The sequence below is a fragment of the Parus major genome, chromosome 1A (genome assembly GCF_001522545.3).
Source record: "Parus major isolate Abel chromosome 1A, Parus_major1.1, whole genome shotgun sequence".
NCBI classification, from domain to species: Eukaryota; Metazoa; Chordata; class Aves; order Passeriformes; family Paridae; genus Parus; species Parus major.
In genome coordinates, this window is record NC_031773.1 from 20987594 (window position 1) to 21000126 (window position 12533).

Genomic DNA, 12533 nt, shown 5'->3' on the forward strand with positions numbered 1-12533 from the left:
GCATAATACTGGAAGAAATAAAAAGATGATGACTTAGAATCTGAATTTATAAAGCATATCAAGTCACAATGTAGGACATCCTGACAAAGGATTGGAAGTAATATTTTAAATAAAGACTTGACTCAAGACATGTATAAGGATCACCGCTGTTGATTAACAAAGAATAACCTTGGCTGTCAGATTGCTTTCTTAGGAAAACATGGTATTAAAACAACTCTGTATTTCAGTCCTTCAAAATCGTTATGATTACTGTGAAATGCAGAATATTTGGAAAACTACATTCAACAGTAAGGATTTATGCAGAGTATACCCTGAATTTCTCTGCTTTGGGCTTACATTTCTTGAATTCCCTGTATTCCTTGTCGTCAGGTACTCCCACCAGCTCCCAGGCTGGTTTCTTGCTTCCGCTGTCCTTTTTATTGTCAGTTCAGGTATCCATGCAGTTTGTTATATTTCCTAGAATATTTCAGAGGCTTTCATGCCCTCCATATTCAGATAAGTTTTATATTTTTAAATGCCAGATTCTCTATGGTAACCTCTTTATCTTCCTCATGGAATCACAGAGAGGGTTTTTGTTTGTTTGTTGCTACTTTGGTTTCTTAATAGTGTCATGCATTTGGCTCCTACTTGTTTGAATTTTATCTCAGGCTGCTTGTAGGTTTCTTCCTTTTTTTTTTTTTTATTACATCTTTAAAGTTTTTGCTTTTGTTTTTCAAGTTCTTCGTTTTTTTCATGGATCCCGTTCTTGAAATTGTATATACCTGTACTAAATTATACATGTACAGAATTTTTTTTGGCCTGTTCTCTTTTGCTACATTATCAAATTGTATTGTCTTATGATTATTACTCCAGAGCACCTCTTCTGCTCTGCACCTCTCAAACTATGTCCTCTTCACATTTGAGACCGAATCCAGAGTAAGATCTTCTTTTGTGGGTCTTAAATAAGCTGTTCAAGGATGCAATTCAAACCTGTGTCCCAAAATATTGTCATTATACCTTGTCCTAATGAGATATCAGTAAAGTGTATATGCCAAGAGTTGAAATCTTGAATTTGCAGCTCCTCTAATCTTGCTTAACATTTTATAATCACACTGATCATTATAACTAGGGGATCAGTGGTACAGACTTTCAAGGATCATCAGCACTTTTTTTTTCCTCTGCAATATGTTGATACTTTTCCAAGCTTTGCCCTCTCTCCATTGCTTAGTGCTGTGTGCACTGGTCAGCTGTCATGGACAGTTTAACTGAAGGGTGCACGTCTCTTCCTGCCTTTTCAGAGCAGCTCTGAACGTTTGCTGCGTCCACCTCAGTGACTAGGTCACACCCATCTGAAAAAGACGCTTTCCCTTGCCTGCCAACTGACCCACAGCTTCCAGTTTTAATACTCCCTCATGGCCTTTTTAATTTTCATTTTCACTGCTATCAGCCTGGGTGCATTATGATTAAGATGCAGTCAGCCTGTCCTGTGCTAGTGGCTGTCATCTAAAGTAGTTCTTAAGGTACTTACACCTTTCCTCCCTGTCACCTTGTCTACCCACTGAGACTCCAGATCTCTGCCAGCCTCTCAGGCAGCAAATGTGGAAGAGACAATATTTCTGAGAAAGCTATCATGAAGGTCTTGGGCTTTAACCTCTTGTCTGGCTGTGTGAATTTTATCTCTGGAGTCTTTACAGAGATAAAAGCAAATACTTGAATTCTCACTGCAAGACATCCTGTTTTGACCTCATTTATAAAGCTTTATTTTGGCTGAGCAAAATGTAGATCTAAAATTCACTGGTCTGAATCCTTTTATCATTAGAAACGATTTGACTAGTGGAAAACATTAGAACAGGAGGCTACCATTCTCGGTGAGTAATAATAAGAAAAAAATAATCTCAGCAAAGTAAAAAATCCTTTTTCCAATTGGGGATATCCCAGTAAGATTTTATAAACTGGATTAAGAGAGGTTACAGTTGCCTGAGCATTGTATTCTCATTGGCCTGCGATATTGCATCATTCAGCAGACAAAAATGAAAAATAAAGCTATGAATGCAATCACTTTTTAATTTACATAATTTTCAGAGTGGGTATGGTTCAAGCGTAGCTGATAAAATTTAAGAAAAATGCTTTTCCAAGGTATTTTTAGTATAATAGAAAAAATATAGAATATCTGCCAGCATTTATATCTCTAGAAATTAAAAAACATGACATTTTTTCCTTGTCTTAATCCAATTAAAAATGAAATACAATATACAGAATGCTGCTTCACAGGTCCAGTTACAATCATGGCTACAATGAGAAATAGTACCTCTTTCCAGGAGGATGACAATTAGACTTATCACAAACCTTTAAATATCCTTCATAGTGATAATTTGGAAGTGATGCTTTCTGTCTTTTAGGGTTTTTTCTGCACTTAGGCCTAAAATGCTGGTAGGCTGATACTGCTGTGATATGTATGTATTCCATAGTAGACTACTGAAGAGGCTTTCTGCTTTTATTAGTACTTTGGATATGGGAGTCTTCTGCTAACATAATTTCATGCAAGTTGCATGCAGATACAACTTAAATTCATAAAGCAGCTTTTATAATTCTGATAATTTTATGTTCCTCTTATTTTTTCTTTCTCCTTTCTTTTTTTTCTTTTTTTTTTTTTTTTAATTTTTAAGATACTGTTTCCCTTTTGGACGTCCTGAAGGAGCTTTAAAAGCCACACTTTCATTACTTGAAAGGGTAAGTTTGGGAACATACTTTAAGTTCTGCATGACTACTGATCATTTTTCCTTTGCATTCATCAGACTCATGTCTTCTCAGGTATTTTACTGCTGGTTCTAACTGCTTATTGGAATGATGGTTGTTTTTGTTTTTCTCTCATTGTCTTCCACAGAAGGCAAACAGCTGTTTTCTGTAGGGCTTATTTACTGGACTTTCACTTCAAGCCACTGAATTGCAGTCAGTGACTCTGTTCCTTTTTTATTTAACACTTATCCAGCATCACCTCTAAAGCAGTACAAGTCCACTCTACAGCCCCCCTTTCCTGCTGTTTATGTCTTCTATGATGCTAATATACTCATATGTTATATTAAAAAACGTCTCTAAAATTCAAATAATATTCTATAAATGCATGATCTTAGTCAATTTAAGAAACAAAAGCTATACACAGGAAATCTGACATGGGTAGCTATAAATATAAACTCCTGCCCAGCAAATCCTCTTGTATTGACTGGAAAGGAGAATACCTCATAATGATAAAGGCATCTCAGTCGTCTCTGTGGAAAAAGGATTTTAAATTCCACCAGAGATTCCAAAAGAATTATATCAGCAGGAGTCTGATGAAGGTATGAATTCAAAAAAAGTTTAGGTCCCAGGCTCTGTTGCTTTGCTAAAATCTGAGAGTTTTGGTCCTGGCAAATATTAGTTATTCAGCAGTGCAGAACACTTAATGGATAGAGATTCTCTTAGAAAACCTCTGCCATGTTCAGAAAACACATAGGGAGTCTAGGCATATATGTTTCATTTCACTTACCATCTCAGTGATTGTAGTGCTCTGTAGGCTCCCTTGTGCTTTTTGAAACATCCATTTCCTCTCCCCATTCCTGCCATCACAAAGGGCGGTGGTGCTCTAACTGGTGCTCGAGCAGCACCGCTGTCAGTCTGGACTGGGAATAAATGTGATTTCCTACATTTGTGGATGCAGAATGGGTTAGAGCCATTCTATTTTACCTCTCTTTGAAAAATGTGAAGAAATATCAGGCCAAGGACAAAAGGGTTTGAATACTGTAAATTCACTTGTTGATAACCCAGAAGCTATTAATTTGAAAAAACAAGTAAAAACAGAGAAGTCATTTTGTGTGCAGGTATTCTTGAAGTCTGCTTCTCAGCAATGTCTTCCTTATTAATATCTTCTCTGTTGCTGAACCTGTTTCTTTTCTACCAAGTCCTTCCCCAGACTGTATCTCTTGGTCCCTCTTTTAACAGTAACTTTTAGATATATAAAGGTCTAAAGGACAGCTTGTCCAGGGATCCACTTGAGAATCATTTTTTAAGGTTGTGAATTATATTAAATTTTATTATTTACATAAAAATGTGATAAAAACATACTGAGTTTTGTTTATACTTACTTGTTGAAAGTTAATGGAGTGCAAAATTAAAGTAAAAATCCATGTGAATTATCCACAATTTATTTTTTCTAATATAGTAACCCAGAGTACATCATGGTGCATTTGTAGAAAGAGGTATGGATTCTTGGTTTACCTCATTTGCAATAGGTGAGGTACTCACATGTTTCGAAAACACTGGAATGGATTGTTTTTCTACTTGTCCATAATAAAATATTCTCCTGGAAGTTCAATGTTTTCCCTGCCCACTATATAGATGACATTTTATTCACAGCAAGGACATGTTGAATTTGAATGACTTCACCCTGTTGAAGATGTCATGGTTCTGAAAAGGTGGAAGCTTTTCCACAGGTGAGAACCAAGCCAATTTCCACAATCACATCTTTAGTGGTAACCATGATCCAGCTCATCCACGGAATGGTCTTGTTCCCCTGGTCTCGATGTCGCCCAAAGACTGACTGGCATGCTGCAAGTTGCCAAACAGGAGGGATAAATTCTGTACAGGCAATCAAATCAGGGCTGGACAGAAACCTTCAAAGACAAAGATCCAGCCCAGCAGATTAAATAGTTCCTTTTTGACTTCTACCTTTAACCGTTATCAGATCTGTCATAACTTTAAGATACTTTTATCCTTTTCCTCTGGGGTTTGGGTAATAACTGTAATGAAGTGGTATAATTGTCTCTGACACAGGTTTTAATGAAAGATATTGCCACTCCCATACCACCAGAAGAGGTGAAGAAAGTGGTTAGAAAATGTCTGGAGAAGGCTGCCTTGATCAATTACACTCGACTTACAGAATATGCCAAAATAGAAGGTTAGTACAGCAATCAACTGCCCAAGTGGCTGTAAAAGCCAACAATGCCTATTAACTGCATATTCCATAAGCAGCCTTTTCCCTTTCCAGAACAAACCCCTTCCACAGCAAGGGGAAATGTCTCATTAAAATCTCAGCTGGTGAACTGTGGAGCTTTTTCCTATTCATTGCTTTAATATGCCTCCTGGGACCCTGTTTGAATGAAAGACTAGGACTTCCTAATTTAAGTTGCCCTTTGTTCTTACTTTTGAATTCTTCATAAATTTAAGAGGTTGTTTATGGGTTATTTTTTATTTCTTTAGCTATTTCTAGGGATTAAAATATTGACAGGAAATTCTTAACAGCAGTGTCGTTGCCTTGAAATTTGAAAACTGTATAGATTCTTTTCTGAACTATTTATGAGGCAGACAAATAGATGCTATTTATTTTTGCAGCTGTGTTATCAGTTGTATAATAATCTGATTATTAGAACCTTAATTACATCCTGATTTAATGAATTAAGGGGACAAAATACTAGATTTGAAGGTAATCAGTAGTTTTTCTGGAAGTTCAGTATATTCTACAAAGTATATTGTCAAATTAACTGAAATTTTTCTAAAAAAAATGGCCAGGATGCACAATATGATTTTATTATTTGTAAACATTATGTAGAACAAAAAGGAAGTCATAATAGTCAAATGCCTTGTCCAGACAGACTTTTACTCTCCATAAAGAACAAAAAAGCTAGAGATACTCCTGTCTAGATGTATTCAAGAACAGAAAGCTGTATGCACTGGATTTTTTGGAGCTAATCTCAGGAGAATATTGAAAGATTAATTCTGTTTTTAAAAAGTACAGATTTTATGCAGGTTATTTTTTTTAATAGCATGTATTTCTAGCAATACACCAGAAGAAACAGAGCTAGCTTAGGAGTAAATTGAAGAAGCCTCATATATTTAGCAATATTATAAAGCCAACTTTTTTCCCATTTTTATCTCTGCTCGAATTCTCAGAAAAACATGAGTTAACTGATCTCACAAGTGATTAACAAAAGATCCATCTCATCACTATAGCAACCTGTATTATATCATGGAAGTAACAACATGAAACCATCCTAGTAACCAGTTTATCATAATTAATTATGATATCATGTTGTGTTAAAGAAAAAAAGGATGAATATTAAATCTATTCTGGCAAATGAAAAGGAAAAAAAGTGTTTTCCTTAGTTTTCATATTTCTGTATTCATAAAGGGAAATGTTAATGTTCATATTTAAGTCATGTATCAAACCTGTTGAAACAATGAATATAAAAATAAAAGCATTTTTATAACGTTACAAAAGTTTGCAAAAGATACCTGAACACACTGACAAAAAAATAGGTTTGAAAGTTTTTTGCCATGATGTAAATTCAACTTTTCCCAAGATTTTTTTACTGTATCCTAAAGAATTGTGAGACTTCCCCTGAAGTAGCAAAGTTTGCACTTTAGGATATTCACACTGAGTAAGCTGGAACAGCACATGAAACTGACTCCCGTATTTCGACTTGCAGTTTTCCTTTTTCTATTTATTGCCTTTTGGTTGGAACACAACTAGATTTAGTTAAGTAGTTTTACACTCACATAGTTGTAAACTGAAAGCACAATACATCATTGCATGTATGAAGAGAAATAGGTGAAGTACTTTTCTGAGAATAAAAAACTGTTGTAAGTGAAGGACTGCAGCATCGTAACATCAGAAAATTCAATGTACTGGATTTCAGTATCAATGAGACCTGTATTGGTATCTTTTGATACTGTGTTCATTACAAGCATCCTTCTTTTGTACCAATATAAATGTAATATTTTTCAGCAATAGGTTTCATTCTGCTTCTTTAGGTTTATAGGAGCATTATTGTAACTGTGCTTTGAAGTTACATTCTTCTCTTGAGAGTAATTTATGTTAGTGTTTGCATTAAATGCTTACTCCTCAAATTGTGTACAGAAAGCATAGATTCTGTATCTTTATATTACTGATGTCCTCAAATGTGACTAGTATATATTTTCGAGATTTTTGTCCTTTTTCTATTCTTTTTAGTGAACAACATCCTATTAGTCAGTCAAAATGCAAATATTAGAAGATAATATCAGCTATAGACCAATAACAAATGCCTAAAAAGTAGAGATACAAAGAAGATTCTAATACAAATAATATTCTCATATTCTTACTTTCTTTTATTCATTTAATATCATATATGTTTCTGAATTCCCAGGCACAATATGGATGCAAGTTCAGTGCCTGAACTTGAAATAAAGACTATATAGGGATAGTAAATGCAAATGTATTACTCAGAAACATGCACCATTTCTCCCTCACATGAAAAAACCCTTCACTTGTGTGATGTACTCAAGATTTTAAGAAGCTATTAACTCCTTATGTGGTGTTTATTCTTCTCTAGTTACATGAGAATTCTCATATATTCTATATGTATTCTATATATATATATATATTTTGTAACGATGTTTTTCTTTCCCTATTTTTTTTTTTTTATTTAGCAACAGCGGAAAAGGACTCAGGTGATTACTATTTGTGTGCATGTCTGCATGTATTACAGATGTGGTTTGTGACTGTTATTTTTTTCCTTGATTTGAACAATATGAAGATACTGATCAGAACATTTGTGAATATTAAAATTAATTTTGGTGTAGTTTAGCCCATGTTTTTACACTGATACTTAATTGTGATGTACCTATTTATTAGCAGTTTAGGTAATTTTCTGTTTTGGAATATGATTAAGTTGTATTTTTTGTTAAAGGGGTATGATGCGGAAAAGTTTAATTTTATTAAATTCAAAAACAGTTTGTGTATTGAGAGAATACGATTTCATAGTCCTCTGCAAAAAGTGTATCTGTTTTGTAACAGGATTGCTCAATTTATTAATGAAGGTCTTGCTAGGAAAAATTATCGTGTAAACCTGGTTTTGCATTTCTCTGATATGGCTTTGTTCAGCAATATGTTTCTTTTTCTAGTTATACCTGTGGGTTACGAGGATGGTGGTTCTTTGTGTTCCTAATTTCATGAAGATGCTATGGTCTATATTCTCCAATAGTACAGGGAGGGGGTTTTGAGTTCTTATATCCCAATATTTAACGATCATCATGCAACGAGCACAGCTGAATTGCTCTTTGCAGCTGAGTAGAACTGGCTGCATAGAAGTATGAGGGACTGTGCACATCTATGCTGTGAAACAGAGCTGTGCACTGCTTTGTCTTACACCCAAAGGAAGATGGATTGTGGTGCTTTGTGGGGTTTCACAAACAATATCAACCACAGCTATGGGAAGGGGCATTGAGCTGGTAGTAGTCTTTCAATGAACTAATTTTCCATCTGGAAGGACAGACGGGTGTGATGACTACAAAGCTGCATTAATGTAGTTCAAAGAAGAGATCCTTGTCAATGAGGGGCTTGAAAATTACTAGCAAATTATTAAAACTACTTTCTTTAACTACTGTGTCCATAACTGAAGTGTCAGAAAATTCCACTGATTTCCGAGATTTATGCTGGTTTTTTTGCTTAAAAGTTTTAAATGCCCTGTAAATAGAAGATCTATTTGGAATTTATAAATAAGAGAATAGGCAATTTCTGGTGGAATGGATATTCATGCCACAATCTGTTAGGATGAGTTGATGGGAGCTCACATGGCTCAGATGATCTGCTGACCCCTCTGATCAACAGGGAGAGGTTCCTTAGGCAAGGGACTCCCAAGTGCTCTGGAGGTCCTTCAATGATTTCTCTGTGAAAGGCCAATCTCACAGCATCAAATACAAAACACCCTAAAGACAGTTTCCCTTCTAGCTAAGATACCTAAAGCTAGATAGCACAAATATTCTGTTTAATATTTTTTTGCCTCTAGGTATTAAAGAAAATGTCTCTTGAAATTAGAAATTCGGAAACAACTAATTGAAATGAATTGAAAATTATTAGTGAATTTTTAGAGATTTTTTTTCCTTTTACCTCTGCACTCTGAAACTTCACATGTGCACTTTTATACAATGCATACACTTCTGTGCAATGTGTACACTTCTATACAATGTGTATCACCTCAAGTACAAATCTTCTTTGTGACAGGCACCTGCTAATCTTTGTTTTTCTCAGTCTCTTTATGTGGGAAACCCAAAACCATTAAGCATAGATGACAGTTACAGGCACAGAAATAAATGAATGAATAAATAAATAAATAAAATTACTGTACCTGGTTTTAGTCATTTTACATTAGGTTTCTCCATGATTTGAAAGAAACCATTGCCCTTCTTAAAACAGGATAGCAAAGTTGTCCCTTAAGTGACCTGGCAAATAGCTAGATTAGAGAATGGATGAGAGGAAAGCCTATCACCTACAGTGAGTAAGTGGAAATTCACTGTGTGAGTTAGCTGAAGCTAGAGGTTTATAGGCTATGTTTATAATTTAGCTGCTTAATTAAATACCAATTCTGACTAAAAATGCAATTGAAAATTAATCAGAAACTCAGAAAAAAAATAATTTTATTGAAAGGAACAGATAGAATGTGTCCACTGGAATTTTGTGTAGCACTGAACACATTTCTCTGATGCAAAAGACAAAGCCATTGAGACATATCCCAATGCAATGACATTTTAGGGCCAAATCCTACTCCTGTTTTTTTCTCTTGCTGGATTCCTACAGATTACATAATGAACTTGATGTACAATATGCTTAACTCAAATACCATATATTTTATTTTTGTGGAAAATAAGAAAACCTATTTCTAGACAACTGTTCTTTAACCTTTTACTTGTGCACTATATACTGATAATGAATCTTGAATTTCAGGAGTGTCCTTGTTAGGTAATACAGAGGTGAATATGCAGATTCTTTTTGTTGTGAGAACCCTTTCTCAGCATTGTGCTTGCCAGGTTCTCTGATCTATTCCCCAAGTGCTCTCATTTTCACAGTCTCAGTTGAACAAGACTCTGAATGTTTTCCCAGAGACAGTGGTTACTTTCTTAATGGCAAACATGGTGGTATAAGCAGCATTTCCATCAACAGTATTTGTTTACAGTCAGGATGACATTTTATTGAGCCTCCCCCATCATTGTACTGATATGAATATAGAATAGATTTTTTTAACAAAAATTACATTTGCCATGGCAATTACGCAAGGTTCAGCATGTCATTCCTTATTACATGTGCAGCTGAATTTCTTATGGAGTAGCTAATCTGCTCAGTCAGTGTAATTACCATTATGAGGAGAAGAGCAGGAAACCTACTATTGTAATTTTGAACTATATCTAAGAACTGTCATATAATGCCCTGGTAGTTTGCAGCAAGGGTATATAATTTGTCAAGGATATGAATCACAGCATCAGTACATGAAAATATCTTTCTAAGTATAACCCATTTTCACTTCAGCATATGCTCCACCACCTGAAAGTACTTTCTAAATCATTTTATGTATGGCATGTATTCCTGTCTTATTCAGTATTTAACTTACATTAGCTCTTCCTGTAGATAATGTTGCACATAAACAGACCTGCCAGATTCTGAGGACAGAGACAAGCGGTATTCTTCATATGCATTTTGCATACTTGCTATGAAGAGCCTATAGAAATTTGCATGCCTCTGTTTTCTGTCCTTCAAAAAAGATGGCCTTCCTTACAGACTTCTTTTTTTTTTCACTTATACACATCCATACACACAGAGTAAAAAAATGCATTCTTTATTCCTTCTCAGAAATTAATATTTTTCCCTATTAAATTTATTAGAAATCTGAATGGCTGAGGACTAATTAGTTCTGCTATTGCTGCTGTTATTGCCTGAGAAAAGACAGGAACTTATACACAACTACATTTTTCAGCACAGGGGCATTACCTTGCTGTGCAGATATAAAAGGGATTTAAGTGGTAAATGTCTGGAAAGCAATCAGGGAAGTATCTGTCATTGCCCACGGATATTAATTTCTGAGGCAATAGATTGTAAAGATTTGAATTATTAGTCAGTTGTCTTTTAGCTCACTATTTGTAAAAGGCTGTAGTAACTCAGTATACTGGGCTCCTTCTTCCAAACAATTTGAATAGAAGGAATAAGAATAATTTTTTTCAAAATTGGAGCAAATAGTTACTCTGGAGCGTACAGTTACTCGAAGACCAATCAGTTGTCATGCCAAAATTTGTTTCTATCAGAAGGACTGCCAAAGGCTGAATAAATGTTAACTCCATACAAGAGAAGGTCAGGAGACACTCAGAAGTTTGCTGGGTTTTAAAACATAGATCATTAACATACTCATTACACACAAGTTTCTAAAGGAAGGATAGTATGTAAATGCCCTCAAGGCTCAGAAGGATCTGTCTGGCTTAAAAAGAAGAACACTACAAACATTATTGAAGCTGAGAAGGCAAGTGGAGAGAGTCATTGTACGTGGAGAGGACTTGATTAAAGCTCTCCATGCATGTTCATTTCACTGAACAAACAAAAGTGGGTTGCACAGCAGCATAGCACCTTCTTGGTCTCTGTTGTGCAACTAAATGGAAATGAGGATTTGGGCAAACATCCCTGGTTTCAGTTTTGGACCAGAGGTCTCTAAAAGAATCCCCAGATTGTTAGGTATGCATCCTGATGCTCCTTTGTAAAAATGCCTACATCTTTTAACACTAGGGCTGAGTCAGTTTTTGTCACTGTGCTGCCCCTTTTCAGTCCCCTGCCTCACCCATGGGAAGGTAGTTTCAAGTCCTATTTGCTATGCAGGTGTATCACCTTTCAGTAAAATTAGTTCCCAAACATAAGCATGCCAACCTTGTCCTGTATCCCAAATGAAGGAGGGGTAGTTTCATCCTTCATTAGCATTTTGTCATCTCCAGTTCCTCCATGCTTTATGATGCATTTTTAGACTAGAGTTTATTTATTTAGTACTCATGCAACCTAGGCTTTCATCAACTTGTCTCAGAGGAGCTGCCTGCTCTTCATTTTTATAATTTCAGGAGTCTTTCTCTATTGAAGTTTGAATTCCACCTTCTTGAACATTGGCGGCAAGAACTGTGAAAAGTCATCCCCATGAGATGTCTTGCACAGTACTCACAGTACTGTTATAACAGGAACATTTTATCTAATATAGTCAAGGAACGTGGGTTCTGATGTCTGTATCGTGGTTGTGTCACACAGCTCTTCTCTGAAAAGTTAATTCAACCCAGTCTTACAGTTTTGATCATTTTGACATACTCCCAGATTATAGGAAATGTTTATTGCTGTTCATGTGTCAAAATGTATTGTTACTTCTCAAAATATTTTAATATGTATTTCTTTAACTTTTGACGGTATTTTAATATGTTTCTCTCTCCCATCCAATTCTTGTTACTGCATCTGTCTGTTTCCTATGCTTTACACATTGTCATATGCTCCTAATATTTATTCTAAAGTCCCTGGTGAAAATACAAAGGAAGCTAAGATGAATCTTCAAGGAATCTCTGAAGAATCATTTTTATGCACTTTCTCAGCACTGCTTATTCCCTTTCACTTGAGGCATCCTCTTTATACCCCACACTGTTTCTTTTTAATCCTCATTTTCTTCAGCTCAACTGGTAGTTTTCCCATGAGGCAAAGCATCAAATGCTTTATTAAAGTTAGAATACATGGGATCTACTGAATTTCTTTTATACAA

General features: G+C 35.3%; 1 protein-coding gene across 22 annotated transcripts in view; it reads left to right on the plus strand.

Annotated features, from left to right (window-relative positions):
* Positions 1-12533, plus strand: part of CADPS2 (calcium dependent secretion activator 2) — a 281050-nt gene that overhangs the window by 203456 nt on the left and 65061 nt on the right. For 14 of the 22 annotated variants that reach the window (XM_015627846.2, XM_033514317.1, XM_015627830.2 and 11 more), the window contains 3 exons: positions 2646-2709; positions 4786-4909; positions 7420-7440. In XM_015627846.2, coding sequence (XP_015483332.1) covers positions 2646-2709; positions 4786-4909; positions 7420-7440 — 209 coding nt within the window. The remainder of the gene's footprint in view (positions 1-2645; positions 2710-4785; positions 4910-7419; positions 7441-12533) is intronic. The other 8 variants (XM_015627833.3, XM_015627844.3, XM_015627845.3 and 5 more) reach the window with 1 other exon arrangement.